This window comes from Pangasianodon hypophthalmus, chromosome 3 (genome assembly GCF_027358585.1).
Source record: "Pangasianodon hypophthalmus isolate fPanHyp1 chromosome 3, fPanHyp1.pri, whole genome shotgun sequence".
Taxonomy (NCBI): Eukaryota; Metazoa; Chordata; class Actinopteri; order Siluriformes; family Pangasiidae; genus Pangasianodon; species Pangasianodon hypophthalmus.
Genome location: NC_069712.1, coordinates 5,035,832 through 5,057,060, shown reverse-complemented (window position 1 = coordinate 5,057,060; position 21,229 = coordinate 5,035,832). Strand labels below are relative to the sequence as shown.

The window sequence follows — 21,229 nt, the reverse complement described above, 5'->3', positions numbered from 1 at the left end:
GAAACCTGACTACCCCTGTCTGTTAGAAAGCACTGGCACTGGAGACTCCTTCCATAAATGTTAAATACACTGAAAACTTCACCACATCAATGATTACATATGTTTTTCCTGTGGAGCGTCCGCCACATGTAAGTCATTTCTACAATAAACACTAACATTAAAACTACTATGAGAGCTTCTGTTATAGAAAATTAATCAACACCTTCTGATCAGTCAGAATAATATATAGTAGGTAGTCTGATGTGTTTGTACTGTAGAGGTAATGATGAACACACTGTGTGTTCATACTGCATCCAAACCCTGCACTGACGCTTTGGACTGCAGTAACTTTCACACATATGCGTGTGTGTTCTCGAACAGAAGTGCCACGCGAGGCATCGTGACTGTCCTGGCAGACTGCTGGGCATTCCAGGGGGCAGTAAATTAGCCGCATTGCCCGACGGGCTCGTTTGGGACGTTGTGCCAGCATGCCAGGAATACACAGATACCCAAGCCACATTCGTCACACTCTGCTCTATCACGTCAGGACGCGTGGGAAATATTTCCAAGCAGTACAGCTCTGAGAACGGACGTCACTGCGAACCAAGAGGACATTTTGAGCGTGTTGGAGGAGGAGCTACCTGAGGAGCACTCAGGAGCTGCCATCTGTCTGAGGTGTGGCTGTTATTGGGACGTATCACTCCTGGTTTAAAGCATACAAATTGAGTGAGCTTTATTTATTTATTTTTTTTTGAGTGAGTTTATTCTGTGCCTGAAAATTTCCTACTTTATATACTGTTCAGGTTTGAGTAAGTATCAGACAGTCCAGACGTCATCCTGAAGACTTCAAGGGTTAAAACATATAACAGAATAAACATGCCACCCAAGCCATTTCAATTTTTTACTCCTCATATTAGCCAGCAGGATGCAGTTTTGCAGTCGTCCTGCAGGGGCCGCTCTGTTCCCTCATCACATTTGTCATCAGAAACAACACACCTCCCTTGCTCAACTCCCCCATTTCTTGTAATCTCTTGTCTATCTCGCTGAATCACATGCCCCATTGACCTCACTATCCAACTCCATTGATGTGATCAAGGGGTGCTTATGGAGAAAACGTGCTTTCTATTCTGGCAGAACAATTCATTCAGCTCCTAGGCGCTACACTGCCATGGCTACTTTTAGAATGGAGCTGGTTTAAGCTCTGAGTTCTGACATCAGTTTACAGTTTCCACAATGTTCATGCATATGTATATCCATCAACAAGTATCATTCTGCGTAATCTAACCAGAGGACGGTCAAAGGGCAAAGACCTCGAGACTGCCAGTGTGGCTTTTGGACTCCATATTTGCACAAACAATATGGAAGAGTTCAGATTGGGGTGTTCCACTCGCATTACATTTATAAATGTGTATGTAAAGTAAAGGTAAAAGACATTTAAACACAACAACATGTGTTCATGTTTCAGATAAATAACTTATAATGTTAATTTTGCCTGTCACATATCACAGTAACTACACCTTACCTTGAAATATAATCAATAAAATAATTTGACTAAATTTTTAACTTCGTGTCCCATAACAATCATTCAAATCATTCACTCCAATGAAATATTTGGGCAAGTCACAGGTTCAGCAGGAAGTTCCATCATCCAAATTTCATGAAGAACAAGAGAAGTTCTCTCATTTGTTTTTTTCTTCATTTTCAAAGATACTGACTGATGAGGCCACTTAATAAATAAAATAAAGAAATAAAAAATAGTTAAAGTAAATACTCTGCTGTGTTTCTTTAACCCAATGCGACCTTGTAAAAAAGAGAGATTGTTGCCTGAGATGGGTCAACATGTTTGAACATGTGTTGAAATGTGTTTTCTGAGATAGAACGTTGAAAAATGGTTGAAAAACAATTCTGAAAAATGTAATTTACACAGTTACTTCCTCAAACCAGAACAAGTGTCCGTCTATCATTTTTCACTGGATCTACAATGTTCTCTTTGCTAGCGAGTAAAAGAAGCTACAGGTTTAACGTCATCCAAACTCTACGCCTAATCTTCAAACACTCACTTCAAACAGCTTTCTGGAGTTTTTTTCAGAATTCTGATATGGTTTCTGACACTGTATGGCACAGTGTTATCTACAAAAATACAGTCATAGTCTCACGGTGAAGCTGAGTCACTTTTCTTTCGTGTTTCACTTTCAGAATGAGCCTCAGCGACGAGTTCGAAGGTGGAATTGTCTGTTAGAAGTGCAAGTATTACGGTTTGAGATGTTCATGGTATGATCACCTGGTCTAAAAATATCGCAGTCTCATTGTATCATGGCATTAGTCACGCATTTAAAATCGCACAAGCTGGTGGAGAAAATTAAGGATAAATTCAATACGAACTCTTTGTCTAAAAGTCCCTTTGCACGTCCTTGTGTATGTAATAAAATCAAAAGCAAAAAAAAATGATTGCCTTAATTTACTTCTTTTCTTATTTTTGAGAAGCACTTTTACTGTTTTCTTGTATCTTTTATTGTCAGTATTTATCACATTGTCTTTATATGCTGAAAGGAAAGGCGGCACACTGAATCATAAATAAATAAATAAATAAATAAATAAATAGCATTGTACAGCTTCTGCAGATATGGATTACGAAATAGCACCAATACAGTGTTATTTGTGTATTATGTGACTTATGTACAAATTATATTACATAATTATGTACAAATTATATTATGTAATTGATCATATTAATTATAAACAATTGTGTTATTTTGCAATAATTCAGGAGGCTAAAAAGCTTTTCTTTACTTAGTAACATAAGCCTTGGCTGATCAATAACCTTTAAAGGAAAAGTAGGGTCACTTACTCATTGAAGACGAGGTCCGGGGCGAAGTAGAGCATCTGGGCGTTGGTGTGTTTGTAGGATCTCCAGCTGAGCGAGAACGAGGAGAGACACATCCACGAGTACTGGATCAGCATGATTTGGTCCTCGATGGGCAATGTGCGGAAACCTGCAGAGAGCAAGAGCATCACTATACAGGGACTTAGAACTGGTCACTCCATCATACCTGCAGTCTATCAGAAATAAAACAGAAGCTAGCGTCTGGTTATTGAGCCGAGACTCTGTGTGTCGCTCTGCGTGTTAAGAATTACCTCAGTGATACATGAACAAGCAGGCAAACAAAGTTGTGTACACACAGGTAGATAGAGTCAGGCTGTTTCTCTGGCACCATAGCTGGATGTTTACCCGTGCTAATATTTGTCTAGACGCAATAAACCGTTGTGCTCTATCACTAGAATTAGCATTACAAGAAACGCCCAAGGTCTTGGTTTATTATCCTGTTGTCTATGGAGAACACAGAGGACAGGTAACACAGCTCTCAGTCTGCTTTATACTGTACCATCTCACGTGCTTATGATGAGTCAAACAGGAGGGGGAGATGGTTTCAGTTCCCTTTTCACCAACATGGCGCTAGTGCTAGTGCTTTACCAGGTTTAGGGATAGGCAGCAAACCTTTTGTTAATTATTATTTTTATTAACTGTGTACATTTCTCTGTTAAGAAGAGGTCTTTTCGTTCACTGACTGACTGACCGACTGATCTCTGCTGTTGAAAAATCATGGTTGTATTCGACTAAAATCTGTTATCCAGATCTCTGCACATAAATTCATTCCTTACAAGGGTCTGTGTAAGCAGCTAAGATACCTTTTAATGCTTAGCCATGAATGATTTGTTTATGGCTTGACACACCTCTCCGCCCAATCGTCTCTGTCTTCATCATTGACTTTTTTTTTTTAACCAAGCCATGTTGTCGGTTCAATAATCAGACCAGAGAGGGTAAATATAATTTAAAAATCTATGTCTTCTCTTGTAAATGGCACTGTAGCTAGTCTCTGGTCTGATAAGCTGCCTTCAGCTAAGTAATTTACATACACACGTGGGATAAACAAAGGATCCGTTACAGAACCCATGACTGTTCGTGTTTAGAAAACTGGAGTCACTTAACTCTGCTGAAGTTGCTTAATAATCTACAGTAACTTGTAAAGTACTCAGTTTGATCCACTGAAATGCTTTGTTGGATCCACATCTGGCCGCAGTCCACCAGTTGATGACTCCTTCACCAGAAACTTTTTTTCCTACACTTGTATTCAGAGAAACTCCACCTCTTGCACTATGATTATTCCCATGCCGTGAGCACGGATTGGCTAGTAGTTCTTACTCACAAACTGTTTTGTGATTGGAGAATTGGGAAGCCAGACTGGGGAAAATAGAGCTGGCAGATGTGTTTGTTGGAATATGGGTGGAAAAAAAAAGAGATTTTTGCTATAGTCACTAAGTTAACATGCACCATTTCTCAAATATCCAGTGGTGATAATTTGCCTTGTCTGGTTTTAATGCCATGGTGTCATGTCATGGTGATGAAATGACACCGCCCTCCAAGCCCATTAAGGAAACGCTAATTGGTTCCAGATCAGCAGCATTTTCATTCTGAAACTGAACCAATCGTTGATGGAAATGGCTCTGACTGTTCGAGGTTTGGCATAGGCTCTGGAACCAGCACCAGCACCATGTCAGGGAAAACAGCTACCAGTCAGTGAGCCGTGAGTGTATTTCAGACTGACATGACTTCAAAGACCTTGGACAGGTTTTAATGTCACAGCAGGGCTGCAAGAATCTCGTAAACATTTCTCATTAAAAGTAGGCACTTACTCATTGACTCAAATGTAATGCATTTTTCTGTATACTTCCCACTGTGAGCTCTAAAGGAAAACATAGCCACACACTGCTGCCATGCATGACATCATTACAGAAATATGTGAACAATTTAATAAAATGCATTTTAATATTAAGTCCAGTAATACCTCTCCAACAGTGAACTTTATGCACTTGACTTGTATATGGACAAATCATAAAACGAGCATACGCAAATACCACAGACATTTTCCTTATTTGTACAATTTTATTAATATTATTGATGAAGGTAATACTTTTTTACAGAGATTGGGTTTACTGGCACTCCCACCTGCCACCGGCCATGCAAAATGCTTTTGGAGGTCTGCTTTCATAAATACGATTTATATTCATAATAACTGAAATGATGATTTGACATCCATTGATAAATATCTGGCAGAAAATATGTACAGAATAAACCACGATGTGGTGATGTGATGCCGTTACCACCCCAAAGTCGATCAAAGAATTTATTCCTCTTCTACCACAGAAATCTGCCAAAGATTGCAATTTTGTATAAATTAAACGTCATACTTTTTATCTGTTAGCAAAAAGAGGTACATTTAATTTTGCGGAATGTTATAGCTGCTATAAACAGTCGTTCTCACACCAGCCTCTATTTTACTCTCTTTCATACTAAATAAATACTAAATAAAAATACTAAATAAACATCTCCTCACTGAAAATTGATCAATAATTACACACAAGTTTTTAGTCTGTTTATGTGGAGCGTCCACCACATCTTAGCGGTTACTATAGAAACGCTAAGGTATTAGAACGAGAGCATGAATATAATAACCTTCTGACCAATCAGAATAGAGAATTCAGCAGCGCTGTGGGATTAGGGTTAATATGAAGCAACAGCAGGGCCAATTTAAAGCTTCGAAACTAAAGAGTGATCATTTAAATAAGCAATACATTCTTATCACTACGAAGGTCGATTTTTTCATTAGGAAATGAATACTGCCTCATTAACACACTAAGCGTTACGATACTGCTATCCCAATAATGCAGAATAAGCAGCCATTCTTGATTTGAACTGAGGCACTCTTCATCTCAGCGTGTGTCTGAAAGTCAGCGAGGACCAGTTTCCCCTTGTGTCTGCCTGACTTTCTATTTTTACATCTGGATAAAGCGAGCAGACACCCTGGTATCAAATAATTGCAATACAACAAATGGCTTCTCAGAGGGGGTGAGTTTAACGACTGGAGTGTGAACTGCAGCGTTACAAAACTGTAGTCAACACCACATTCTCTACATTATGGTGATGATAATTCAGTTATACACACTGCACTACATCTCTGTTTCTGTGTGTGGTGTAGCAAATGATTGTTGCATTAGTTTGCAACTAGCTACAGCTATAGGTATTATTGTAGTACGCTGATTTCAGAGCTGATTTAAAATGCATGAAAAATGTCCAACTAAATTTATTACTATTGCATTAGCTTTCAGTGCATAAGTATTCACCCCCCTTGAACATTTCCACATTTTGTAGTGTTACAACCTGGAACTGAAATGGACTTTATCGGGATTATATGAATCATGAGGCAACACAAAATAGCCCATAATATTGAAGAGGGAAACAAGATCAATATAATTTGAAATTTTTGTTCTTGGAAGAACCAGGATTTTGTTAGAGAACATATTTAAACAAACAGCATCATGAAGACCAAGGGGCTATCAAAACAAGTCTGAGATAAACTTCTGGAAATGTATTGATTGGGGTTTGGTTATTTTAAAAAAATCACACACTTTGAAAATCCCTCAGAGCGTCTTATTCAAAATGGAAAGAATATGGCAAGACCATGAGTCACTGATCAGTGACCAGGTAGAGGGGATTAGTCATAGAAGCAACCAAGAGACCAAGGAAATCTCTGAAGATTCTGTAGAGAATCTGTTCAAAGGACAACCATAGGCTGGACACTCTACATAGATTTATGTTAGAGTGATGAACTATTTGAGATCATGTTTGGGGTTTGCTAAAAGACATGTTGGAGAACCATGTTCTCTGGTCTGGGAGGCCAAAATGAGTCCAGAACTTTTTGGCATTGGCACAAAAGCACTATGTTTAGGGGAAACCCAGCATTGCTCATCACTCTGAGAACACAATCCTTACAGTGAAGCATGGTGGTGGGAGCATCACGTTGAGTGTTACCCTTGGCTTCTTCTAATCACCTTATGGCTTTTGGTGGATGGCATCCTCTAGGCAGAGTTGTGGTTCTGCCATATTATTTCCATGTCTAATAATAGATTCGTAATGTTTTTTTTTTTTATAACCAATTCCTGACATATTATCCCAATTACATCCATTTCAGTTTCAGGTTGTAACACTACGAAAATGCAGAAAAGCTCTTATATATAAATGAGATGCCGAACTTTACTGCTGAAGAAATAAGAAGTTCCTGAACACTTTTTTTGCTGAATCAGATAAAATTCTACTCCTGATCTCAAGAAGCAAGACTTCTTTCTTGTATATTTAAATAGTTTAATCTAGAGTCTTAATAAAGTGTGAATCATACCTGGAAGTACTTTGGCCCACTTGACAACACGCACCATCTGCTTGCCGGCAAGTTTGTTGAGGCTGGTGAGGAGGTGATCGGTGGTGTCAGGTAGCGTGTTATCGTAACCTGCAAACACCACCTCAGGCTCAATGAGCTCCAGCACGCTGCACACAGACGGCGAGAGGAAGGGAGCCACAGAGGCACCACGAGGAACCAGAGCCATGTTCGAGCTCAGCTCCTTCTCCGAGTTCTGAAGAGTCGAGTCCTCGCTCACACTCTTCAGCTTTCCCAGCTTCTTCGACTTCCGTGCTGTGGGAGGAAATGGAATCAACATTAGCAATGGTTGGGGTCAGCTTTTAAATGCTTATAAAAAGGGAGCTTTTTTCAAATTCAAGTTCAGAAATATAATGTTAGAGAACTGGAGTTTGGGGTTTTTGAAATTTCTAGCATTCTATCATGATTCTGGTTGTTACAATATCTGATGGGGAAAAGGCATGTGTTCAGGTTCTACACAGAGCCTTGCCCCGGAAGAACAAACTGAAGACCACTTTATGGTTCTAGATTTGATCTTTTATAAGACTGTACTATACGAGTGTAGTATTGAGTCTCACACTCAATACTGTACACTCGAAATCATTCCTGAAAGGTTCTTTGGTTAGTTAAAGTTTTGAGCTTCCTCTATCTGTTGGAGGATTTGACATAAATCCTTTAAAGGTTCCCCAAAGAACCCCATCAAGTGTTCTAGAGTTGTTTTTTTTAAATAAGGTTTTTCTGATGGGTTGCAGGAATTGTTAAAGGTTCTAGCTTTATAATAAGCTTCTAATCTGAACCGGCTCTGATAGGGAAACAGTCTGTTGTAGGGTTCAACAGAGAACTTTTAAGGGCTGCCCGCGAAGAAAAACTGACAACTCCTTAAAGGTTCTAGATTTAACTAGTGTGCTTGTCAGGTAGTACTGAATCTTATACTCTTAAAATGTTCCTGAAGGGTTCTTTGGACGGTAAGGGTGCCAGCTTTCCTAAGTGGTTCTACTTTGAACCCTACCAGAATAATGCTCTGTGGCAGGGTTTGACATAAAACCTCTAAGGATGTCCACAGAATGAAAAACCTAAAGAACCATTAACTCTTTTAGATTTAACTCTTTTTCTGTCTCTCTCTAAGACCGTGCTGTTATGGAAGTACTGAGTGTAAAAAGACTTAAAGTGTTTTTGAAGGGTTCTTCAGATAATTCTAGCTTTCTCAGGACAGGAATATAGTCTGTTGTAGAATTCTACATAGAACTTTTAAGGAACAAACTGAAGGCACCTTAATGGGCCTAGATTTGACCTTTTTCTTCTAAAAGTATGCTGTTTAGGTAGTACTGAATCTTACTCCTAGAAAAAGGGTTCTTGAAGGATTCCTTGGATGGTTAAGGGCTTCTAACAGGTTTCTATCTGGGACCTTCTGTGATGAAACAACCTGTTGTAGAATTCTAGATAGTGTATTTAAGGGTTTCCCCTGAGAAACAAACCAAAGACTCCTTAAAAGCGCTACATAGCACTGGGTGTTATTCTTAGGGAAAAAAGGTTCCTGAAGGGTTCTGTGAATAGTTAAGGGAACACGTTTCTCTTTGAAATCCCTTATACCAGAGAAACCCTCTGCTGCAGGGCTCAACACAGAACCTGTGACCTGTGATGACGTTTTTGCAATTTTTCTTTTAATTTTCTTGAAAAGCACAACTTATTTTAAAATCCAAATACAATACAAGTACAAAATCACAGTGATTTTGTATGAACCCACATAAACAAGACTGATAAGACCTGACACAATAAGAGACTGCAATTATGCAGCTGTTTTTAGCAGAACCTAAGAATCCGATTTGAGAGAAACGATGTTAGTTCCATGTGCAATGATGCGTATAAGTAGAAAATTGCACTGGTTTTAGAACAAGGCCATCAATCAAACGGCCTGGCGTGAAAAAGCACTGCTGCAGTCAAACTCGATAACATTTTACACATCCAGTACGTCCATCTCACGTAGCGGCTGTATCCCACCAGCTATTTATTGTCATTCATACAGTATATTAAGCAAGAATTCTTGAAATCAGTGCACAGTCATTCTGTAAACACTGACAGAGAAAACCGCTTAATGTCTGGCTGAGTGACTGTTAAATAAGAAATGTGTCATTCACACACTCAGGTTCAGTCGTCTTGCCTGGAAAGCCTGAATAAGGACACTGTTTTTGGACTTCAGGGAACCAAAGCAAGTGAATCAGTCGCTGAAGCACGTCCTCCTCCACCAAAGCAGGGGAATTTAGTGAGGACTGCATTGCCGGGGCTGCTCAGAGAAATGTGTTAGAAATAGATCAGATGTGGAAAGAGATGGAGCCCAGTGTGTGCCAGGTTTCAGCTGGTGAACTTGGAATCCTGAGTAATTGTTTGCTTAATCTGCCAAACTGTCAGGATTGCTTAAAACTAGCAAGGTACAGAGGGACACACAATATATCAAATCCTAGTAGGGTTTTTTTTTTAGCCATTTTTAAACAGTATTGTTTATTACCAGAGCTGTCCATAGACAGACATTTTTGGCTTTTCTGGCTCACAAAAGCCATTAGACTTTATTTATCAAACTCAATACAAAAAATCTATTTGTAAATCATTTGCAGGAGCTTTTACACAAGAAATGGGATGTTCATGAAAATCCAGTTAGTTCAGAAAAAAATGGTTGAATCCTACGAGAGCTCCTGACTTTCTGTACGTATATCATCTAAGGAGACTTACTAATGTGAACGTTGATTGATTGGATTCAAATCGTATAATTGGTGATGAGTCACTGCAAATCTATATACAGACTATACTGTAAATCACTTAGTTATTTCACTTGCACACACAAATGTAATAATTATTTTTAAAATATGGGCTGAAAGAAAGACTAGCTCCTCAATTTGGACAAAAGTAATGGCGCTATATAAAAGAGGGACGAGTTAGTGAGGGTCCAGTAGCTGACGTGCTACAATGGCAGAGCTGCATCACTGGAAGATTTCGCGTATACCACATTTAAGAGGACCGTTTAGTCATCATTTTGTCATTTTCAGCTGTATAAGCTTTGCTTTTATAGAGTTTTATTGGCATCACTAAATATACATCAGCTGTAATTAGTAATTTATGGGTTATTGGAATTTATCAACATATGCAAATGAGTGTGAAGGAAAACAGCGTTACCAAAACTTTTGTAAATCTGTCAGGATTTTTTTTTAAATTCAGTTTGGTCTACAAAAACATTTACACACAAATGTATTAAATGACTGATAAATGAAGCCCATTGTTATTTGTCTATTATAAGTTGACACTCATCAACCCTGATTTGAACCATAAATATGTGTCCTTTTAAGCTTAACACGTTTAACGCTGCTGATTACAGCAGAAGTTCTTAGGCACGAATCTACAGTATCCATGTAAGATTATCCACTAAAACATGCATGAGACTTTGGGTGAGAATTGTTTTTTGAAAGTGCAAACCCAATTATGGTTTGCCAGAATTTAGTCACACTCTGTGTGCTTAAAGACGTCTGAAAGCCTGCTAGCTAAACGCGATTTCCTCACACACTGAACGTCACGCTTTGATCAGGTTGTTGGATATCTATGTGCAAATATTGACTCTCAAAATATCAGAATGAAATCTTTAAAAATAATTTTCTCCCTTTTTACTTGTAACCAGAATTTTTTTAAAAAAGAAAGAACTTTACTTTTGTTTGAGATACATGCAAATGTGAACGGACCCCTCTCATGATGTGAACAGGGTGACCTCAGAGTTAACAAAACATTACTGTCACTTCATTTTTCTTTCCATAAAAGCTTGTGTTTATGTAAAGAGTGAGCATTTAGCAGGGCCGCAGTCATTAGTAAGCGATCGTTCTGTTTAACTGCTGCCATTGCAGAAATATTTCTCGCTGCTTTACTCTGTGCAATGTGACTTTTCTAATAATAGCGATAACGTGTGAAAATGGAAGTTTCTTACAGAGGGATTGCTTGGTATATAGTTTTATTGTGTGTTTATTGTTGCTGGAGATTACCTCCGAGATTCATCCCTGCCTGCAGACACTTTCGTACTCGGCAAGCCGGACAGTTCTTCCGTCGGATTTTGTCAATGATGCAGTCGTTCCTTCCAGCGCACAGGTAGTTGTGCTGACCTGTGGACAGAGACGGAGAGGAAGAGAGGATTTAATAGTGGTTATCTTCAGTATATCAGTCACGCATGTTAAAAATCGTTTTGGTTGTAGATAAACTTGGCAAGCATGTGTAGTACTAATATTTGTACGTATTATTTTGTCTTTTGTGATTTCTTGCGCATTTCTGTAAGGAACTAATGATGTAACTTGCCTAAACGCAGAATAGAAAACAATTTTTTGATCCAACCACAGAAGACAAAATGCTTTTCTTCCACATTTCACACCACTATAGACCAGGTACATGATGATTATCAGTTATATTGTTATATTATACCATTACATTCAACACACATGATATTTTTATCCTGGACAACATGGATATCGTCATTTGAGAGGACGCTGCTTAGCGGCTGCTGAAGTCCTTCTCATTGGAATACGCTTATTTAACATTTTTGGAAAGAGTCTTCAGTGTCAGTGCTTTCTAACAGAAAGAGGTAACGCTGTAAAGTTTTACATCAGAGATGGGAAAGACAGATGAGTTTCTCCTTTATGCTTTATGTGACAAGCTGTGTTTTTGTCTTCTTAACTTCAAAGGACAGGCTAATGAGGAAACAAGTGTTTATAGCTGCTATAACGCAAGCGATAACAGGAACTAATTTGTTTTGTGGACATTCGACAACATTACATGTAACTATAAATGGATAAAAAGTGTGATGTGTCATGATTTACGAGGGTGAGTCAAATGAAAACGCTAAAAGTGTGATATAAGTTAGAATTGAATCAATTTTTTTTAAAGGGAATCCAGACACTTGCATTCAACTAAAGGGAAATTAAATTAGATAGAAAAATTATAAACTTTCGTGACATTTATTTGCAACAGACAATGCATAATAAAAAGATTAAGGTTTTCATCTGACTCAGCCTCTTCATAAATAAAAAAAATATGTAACTATTGGCAAATTGTTGTGGTATAAGAGGAATAAAACACTTTGTCATGTGCTGTTATAAGAAAATAATGAACTTTGGAATGGTAACAGTAACTATGCTTCATTTCAGGCCACATGACACCACCTCATTTTTGATTATTTTCCTATAACAGCATGCCCCCAAGTGTATATTTTGTATACGTGATTGTATGTGATATTATAAATTATGCTTTAAGGTTGGCCAAAAAATGTATTATTAACACAAACTTTCATCAGTGAGACAGTCCACTAGTTGACATATGAACAGGGAAGGGTGTAACACTCAACATGGCAGCTGAATTACAGGAAGTCCCGCCCTTGTTGGTAAACCCAGGCCTATCGGATCCTTACACTGACACAAGCACTAATGTATAATGTTACGGAAATCCTCACACCAATCAACTCAATAGGACAAAGAGAATGCACAATTTATTGTGGATTAGCTATAATTAACGCTAATATTCATAAACTGTGATGAAAATAAATCTTATACACTAAAACAGTTCAGCTAAAACTTCAGGGGAGATTTTTGTTATGTGAACCTCACATTTTTTACGCCAGATTTTAACAGTGATTGTGATTACACATCAATTTGGAGTTCATACAGCTTTGTTTTTAAGAACATGGAAGTGTTGTGTGACTGGAAATAACGGCCTGCGGGCATTACCAAGATGGCTGCCAAGAGGACAGACTTGTCTATAAGGACTTTCAGGCTTCATCACATCATATCGGTTAAGCAGCTTACACTTTTCTTAAGTATATGAGTTTTGTAGCTAGTAAGATGTGTTTAATGCTATTCTTTACATTTTTCTATCAATAAATCCATACGCAAACATCAATTAATGGAGGGAATTGAAGGTGAAATCCTCTTTAATGGGTGTTTCAGGAAAGAGTGATGCTCACTGTAAATACACTCCGTTCCCCATTTATGTAAGTGTGTGTACACATTCATGTGTACGAGTGTGTGCGCCTTAAAATCTCCCGCATGCTGCTTTCCCGGCCTCAAGCCGCGCTGCAAGGTTGCACACTGCTCTGAGTATGTGTGTGTGTGTGTGTGTGTGTGTGTGTGTGTGTCACTCGCTACTCCTCTCTCTCTTGCTCTTTCCTGCTTCCCACTAGATCCCTCTCCCTCAAGCTCTCCTTCTCTCCTGCACTCCGAGCGTCTGCTTAGTTCCTCTCCACAAATCTAACTTCCCAAAAATCTGCGCTCAGGCCGGGTCTCACTGTGACGCTCGGGTTTTTTTGGCGAGGAGGAATGTGTTCAAGTTGAGGCTGCCAGAAAAGCCCGGGATCTGCTTGGAAGAGCAAAGGCAGCTGTAGCTCCGCCACTATTTCTGGCTCGGTCACGTGACTCGTTACATAAGCCCATTTTTCTTGCTCTAAAAAACAGTAAACTGCGACACAGGAAATACACCCCCCCCCCACCCCCCTCCCTCCCCTCCCTCCATCCCTACCCCCCTTCTCCTGCTCGCCCTCCTCCATCTAACCTCCCCCATCTTTTCCATTGCTCCAACACTGATGCAGATCAGACCTGAAATCCGTTCACACACCTCTTCACCCGCTGTGCCGAGCTTCTCCCACGAATCCTGTTAATCATTGCCCTAAAGAAGTGAATGCAAATACGTTGAGTGTTTACCATGTGTGTCCGTGGGTGCGCAGAACATAGTGAGGGAAGAAGAAGTTTGTGTGTTTGGAAGATGTTGCAAATCTGTCCTTCACAATGTACAGAATGTCTACATCCGCATACATGCAACATGTACAATGTCCAAAATTCACAACAGGCTGAACTTACGCATACTAATATCACTAGTGATTAAATAACTGGTTTTACTGCTGCTTATTATCTTATTATCATTGTAAACATTATTGTTTTTATTTTTTAATTTCACACTCTGTGTTTACTCAACCACCATCACACGCTTTGCACGGAATCGTACGAGAAGCTGCTTTTGAAAACTTCTTGTTGACGTTTTTATGATCACAGAGGATCTTTTGACTAAGAAAAGCATGGAGTGCTTTTTTATGTCTTAACCAATCAGATCGCAAGCTGAGAGGCATGAGAGAGAAATGAAGCAATGAAGCAATCAAACCATTAGGTCGCTTTTTTCGTAACAATTTTCTCAGACATTCTACACCATTAAATATAACTAGAAATGGATAAAAAGTATGACATTTCATTCTTTAATCAATAAAAAAACTTTAGTATTTACAGATTACTGTAGTATAAGAAGAGCAAACAATTCAGGACATGCTGTAATTAGAAACAAATCAACTCCGGGGTGCTAACAGTAACTCCGCTTCGTCACATCATCCTGTTGTTAATTACTATCCCGTAACAGCACACCCTTAGGTGTTTAATTCCTGAAAAATGTCACTGCGCTAAAATACTGTCACACTCTCGGTTTGTAAAAGGAATGAGAGGAGCTGATTTGATTGGACGTCTCAGCAACACACAAAACCACATCTACTGCTGTATTCATTCCACATATCTCCATCTTTTTAACAATTGCACTGCTTTGAACCATGTGACCGCCTGCACCGAGGGTCATGAAAACAGCAAAAATACTGTATTTCTGCCACACCTATACCCATACACACACACACACACACTCTACCATATACCAACATTTGATCTTATGCCTTATTTATGCTGTTACTTCACAAAAAAAGGGGTTTATAATCTGTGTTCCATCATTCTGACTAGGTTGAGTGAGTGTGTGTGTGTGTGTGTTCATTCCTCAGCGAGTCAGTGGCTACTTTTAGCCGGTTATGTCACTGCATGAAGGGACACGCTCAGGTGCAGAACTCAGGCTGTCAGCTCTGACATTAATCAGAGATCCCCATGGGAGACCCCCAACACTGCAGAGCACCATGCCTCATCACGCATCACTCCTCACAACGTCCCGTTTATTTCCACCTCAGCCTGCCCCGTAACAGCTTCTACTGAGGCAGCAAATGCACACGCACAAGTACGCAGCTCTTAAACCCTCATGTGGTGTTTCAGCTAAAATGACCTGCTTTATTTTTATTAAAAGTGAAACCAAATTCAAATAATTTTCCATTGTCCTTGGCTTTTTTTTTTTTAATAAACCTGAACAATCGTTTTTAAAAATCCAATCCTAATAAATCTAAATTAAAATTGTATTTAATTTATTATGTTTAGGTCTTTTAGACCTGAATGAAACAAGGTAAAATTAAAAAGGTAATATAAAAAGTATTAAAAACTGACGTAAATCTGAACAACAATCATTTCACTCATCGTCCCATTCCCTCTGTCTCTTGCCATATCTTCAGTAGAATCCACTAATATGAAGTGCCTGTCATTTTTATTCCCCAGAAAATTACATTCTGACAAAAAACAAACAAAAAAACTCCTGAAAATTTTGAATATTTTAAGTCAAATGATGTAATTACAGCAAAGACAATTTATTAAAAGTTTTCACAAACCATCTCTCCAATAACAATGTTAGCTACCTCACCAGAATTAGCATCTTACACAATTTAGCTAACTAAAAGTTAGTACTTTAGCTGTATTTAGTTATCGAGCTAGCAAACAGCAGCCAAATTAGCTAGTAGTTAATGTTAGTTAGCTAGCAAATGTTACCTAAGTAAGCTAGCCACTAAGGTGATGTTAGCCAAGTTAACTAGCTAATTTGAACAGCACAAAACAGCACTGTACTAACTGCATTTAAAACATTAATAATTACAGGACTGAAGGACTTTATAAAAAATTCATGTAATGTATCTAATCAACAAAGCTCTTTACAAAACTTACTGTTAATAAAACTTTCTGTAAATCATTAATGATTTAAAGAGAATCTTTTTGTGTTCACACCTGTGTCCAAACTGGGGCTTCTGCCTAATCAGAGGCTTGGGGGAATCTTTTGGGGACATCATTTTCATCAATCTTCTTCATCAAATTCAGTGCTTCAGGACTGTTTGAATGCTAGCAGTGCTATATTTCTGACCTAGATTTAATTGGCAAGCACGCAGCCTTCCCCGGATTAGCATTAGCCATTAGCAGTGGCGCGCTGCATCGACATGACAACGCAGCAGCTGGACCGCGAGGGCATGTGAATCAGCGCGCGATTATTTCCTTAACAGCATATGTTAGACCCATTCAGTACACTTCCAGCTGAGTCATGGCGACTTGCTCTAATGGATGTTGTTGCTGGACCGAACTGCAGAGGCTCCCATGGTGGCTCCGTAACGACTTTCACATGAAGCCTCGTCTGAAAAAAATAAGCATTCACGAGCTCCAAAAAGCCCGGTTTGTCTCTGAGTTACAAATTCATCATGACTTCACTTAATTATGCTTATTTTAGACTCTCTGGAATAGAGTTCATTAATCGTTCACTTGTCTAAAGTCATCAGTGTACAGGATATTTGTGTCACTAACAAGACACTAGAAGTTGAAGGTGAACGCCCAAGTTTCCTACTGCGGCTATTTTTCAACTTCCTGTAGATCATTTTTCTCTACTTGCCTCATTTTGCTCATCTCAACGTACGTTAGCAACTTCGATTCAACTTAATTTTATTTGTATAGCGCTTTTAACAGTAGACATTGTCACATTGTCATTTTACAGAAATCCGGGTGTAGATTTATCGTAGATTATCCCTAATGAGGAAGAAACCTTCAGACTCTAAAGGGAGCCTGTCCTCATTTGGGTAAAAACAGAAAGAGAAATTATAAATCATTACAGTACACAGGTGTAGAAGAGTAAAGACAAACAGTACTGAGTGTGGAAAATGTTGAAAACTGCATGTTCGATATGAGCATTTTAATTTTTATATCATGCACACGACTTAATGAAGTCATGTGATACGATATTGAGGTCATGAAGTTGTTTGCTTTTAATAAAACAATGCCATTTTTTATTCAACGTGCTCTTCTGTAAAGTAGAGCAGACTGAGCACTCATCTGCTACACTTAGAGCTTATAGTCTTGTTCATAATTTTATCCATAAAATATTTTATCCTTGAGATCTGCAATGTCATGTCTGATTAAGTTGCTGTCTCTTCCGATGTCCTCTGTGCAGAAAAAAAATACAATATAATCAATTAATTAATAGGGTCATATTGCTGTATTTATTATTGACCTCAAATGGCATTCCATTGATTTTCAGAGTGTATCTGCAACCCCAAACAGAAAAGTCAGCATGACATGATGCGGTTAGGATCAGACTGTCAGACAGTGGCGCTGGACATAATACTGCTCCTAGCTAAAGCCGATATCACGCCTGAAAATGTGCTTAAAATGTGCATAAAAAATCGTGCGTAACTGAGACTCGCCTCTATTTTTTGACAAAGTCCATCCTGTATGCACAGCTCTCACTCGACTTCTGAATAGTGCTTAAGTGTGTAGTTACGTCTGAGGCCTGAATACTGACGTGAGCAATTTTGGTATTAAATCTTCACCATTTACCATTCAACTTTTTACTCAACTCTGAATGCAGCCCATAGTGAATAAGAGTCCTGGGATGAGCACAGGAGAGTTTTTATGATTACTGCAGCAGCTCTTAGGTACAAATCGACAGTGAAATTATCCACTGAAGTGTGAGTCCTGGGCATAAACTGTTTTCCTGCAAATCTTTAGGGCACTCATGTGGGAGCTTCCACAACAGCTGAAAGTGAGTCAGAAGCTCCAAGCAGGAGAACGGTATCAGGATGAATCAGGGAGGTCCGGAGGGCAAGACGAGCCACAGCAGTAGAAGTGTGTCAGGACCAGGCACTGGTATCCCATCAGGCAGCAGGAGTGCCTGTATAGCTCCGTACAGCTTAGGTTCATAGCATAAATAAATAAAGCAAAGTTATCCGTATTCGGAATCACGCTACACAGGTTGGTATTTGTGTATAATCCTACTCATGATCATCAAGGTAATTTCCAAAGTTGTTTTTAACTATTTGGTGTTCCACCCATATTAATTGGCTATAAAATTGCACTTTTTATCTGCAGTGCCAGAGAGCATGAAGTTTGGAGAGGGAGGAAAAAAAAACGCTGTAAAATTCAGTCCTCCGGAGATATATTCCCTCCAGTTAAGATAGCGAGAAATCTTTTCTTGGCCTCTCCAGAGCTTCTTAGAATGATTTATAGGATTAATTATTTCATGTTATCTTTATACATTTAATATTGCCCTCCCTTTGAATGGCATTCTACAGGTTTTTTGTGTATGTATTTACCAAAAGTCAAATTGAATTTTCAGACCGAAAATTATCTGAAAACTACTGAAGACTGTCTGTAAACGACTTCTCCGGCACATGCATGCCACATGCTGGGCATTATTTCCCCCATCTCATAAACACCACTTTAGAAGGATAACCCACTTGTACATACACATGAACACAGTGCTTTGCTGATTATTCATGTGGATGTGTTGAAAAATCAGCAGCTCCCTCATAGACGGCTTCTTCTCACCATAACTGGGCTTGATCTTCCAGCTCGATATCCCAAAATGGGTTGCTGTGGTTACTCAGATGGACTGATATGGCTTCAGGACAGTCTATCAACAAGCCCAGACAAAAGCCATTTTATCGACACTATAAACACGTCGGGGCGGCCTGCCCACGTCCCAGAAAACGGTGAAAGCACAGATCCGCAAGATCTGATACTAGCCTGCGCCATTTGCTTAGCCACAAACGTTGTATCCTCCGAGCACTCGTGCATTTTGCATTAGTGTCAAAGAACAAAGGCATCACCCAGAAGGCGGAAGAGATGGCAGATATTTAAAGCGCCGGTGCCAAGAGCAAACATGCAGAGGTCAGCTGAGGATAGGATCGGTCATGATGCGTGTTGTGTTACACGTCATCTTTACCTTCCTTATTTGCTCCAATCATTAGCTTGTGTAAACTGGAAAAGAAATGAGCTATGCAATGCAGGGATTATAATAGGTATTAACAACCTTTGGATTATATTTTTATCTAATTAAAAGAGCAGATCGTTAACAAGTTAAATAAACTTCCTTTTTGTAATACATCCATTCCCACACATAAATGTTCTTTCATTATGCTCAGAACCAGCGCCTGATTGGTAGAAAAATCTGCCTGTCATACTGAAATAGAGAAGCCTTTGTCCTTAAATGACTCCACTGGAGCAGAGTGATTTCCATCAGTATTTTGGTTACCTTTCCCTGGCTGTGTGTCAGCTCTACTACACCTCCGGTAAAACAGGCTTTCCTTGCTGCCACTGCACGCTCGGTAAAACCCCTTTTGAATAACCACTCATTAAAACTGACACTGAATATCGTTAAATGCTGTGCCATGCCAAGCTTTTGATAACATTCTCAATAATATGCATTCAACAAGCACTTAAAAAAAGGAGAAAAAAAATCCCCCCTCCCCCTGCAATCCATATGGAGATGTTTACAGGGCCAAGCTGTACAGTATCAACAAACTGCCTATCTGTGGTTAGGGAGTTGGGCTGAAGACACAGCCAGCCGATGAGTCAAAAGTGTGTCGATGCCGGGAAAACTGTGAAAAGGCTCAACGGCTTTGTCTTATCCCACCCACGGCAAACCTCACGGCTTGTAAAGTTCCTACCGCGTACCACTATGTGACATAACACACACATCCCAGCCTTAAACAGGAACCAAATTCAAACTAAAAATGTCCAACTCCAAAGTTGACCATGTGCTTGACCAAATAGTGATTTGTAACCTAAAATGTACACCATTTTCTGACATTTCCTTCCCCATTCTCTCAATAAATCCTAATAAGAGCTAAAGCCCTACAGCTAAAGCTTGCTCAGTTTGAAATGCCTTGTCTAGAGCAGCAGCCAAATTCCATAAAGCTTTGTCATTATGAAGGAATGGATGCTATTTTGGTCCACAGCTGAACAGCAGCACAGAAAGACCATTCAGTATACACTTCACTAAAACACGAACATCCCATTACACACATACACACACACACACACACACACACGCAGAGGAACTGTAGTGTACTAGCAACCACCCCACTAGGGATTCATCTGTGGAGAGTTTGGTTAAACATCCTACAATATAATGTAACAACAGCTATCCACAAACCCCATAACGTAAATAATGTGGCACTTAGCATAATGCCATAACGTGGATGACATAGTGCAAAGCATAATGCAGTGACGTGGATGACACAGAGCTAAGCATAACCTCGAAATGTGGACGACATAGTGCTAAGCATAATGAAATGACATGGATGATATAGAGCCAAGCATAACCCCATAACATGGATGCCATAGTGCTAAGCATTATGCAAAAATCTGGATGACACAGTGCTAAGCATAATGGCATAACATGAATGATATAGGGTGAAGCATAATGCGAATAATAGAGCGCTAAGCATTATGCCATAACATGGATGCCATCGACCTAAGCAAAATGCAGTAATGTGGATGGACCTATCTATAATGCCATAACATGGATTACATAGCGCTATCCATAGTGCCATTCCTGACACGCCATAATGACATAATTTAAATATGGAGCTATCCATTTTAATGTAATGTAGTATGTAGTAACACAGATCTTCCCATAATGCTATAACAGCAGTGTCATTGACTTGCCCATAATGGCATAACTTAGATGTCTTAGATGGCATAACTTAGATGTAAAAATGGAGCAATCTATAATACTGTAACGTAGACAGCAGTGACCTGTGTATAATGTCATAACCTAGATCACATGAAGCTATCCGTAATGCCACGATGTTGAAAAGAGGGCGCTGTCTGTAATGCCACACGGTGGATGCAATGAAGTTATTAATAACATGATACCGTGAAAATGTGTATCTATCCATAATGCCATAACACATGGCTCTGAATACTGCAGCTAACTAAACAAGTAGCTATCCATTTTCCCTTTCAGTTTTTGTGTTTGAAAGTGCACGAAACTTTGTCTTAGCTGTAAGTTGTTTGAATAATCTTACTCAGCAGTTGAACAACTGCGTCTTA

At 39.1% G+C, this 21,229-nt stretch overlaps 1 protein-coding gene across 1 annotated transcript in view; it reads right to left on the bottom strand.

Moving 5' to 3' along the window:
• Positions 1-21,229, bottom strand: part of nr3c2 (nuclear receptor subfamily 3, group C, member 2) — a 108,008-nt gene that overhangs the window by 24,647 nt on the left and 62,132 nt on the right. Inside the window, exons 4-6 of the mRNA XM_034302676.2 lie at positions 11,243-11,359; positions 7,212-7,502; positions 2,828-2,972 (exon numbers count right to left, since the gene is read on the bottom strand). Coding sequence (XP_034158567.1) covers positions 2,828-2,972; positions 7,212-7,502; positions 11,243-11,359 — 553 coding nt within the window. The remainder of the gene's footprint in view (positions 1-2,827; positions 2,973-7,211; positions 7,503-11,242; positions 11,360-21,229) is intronic.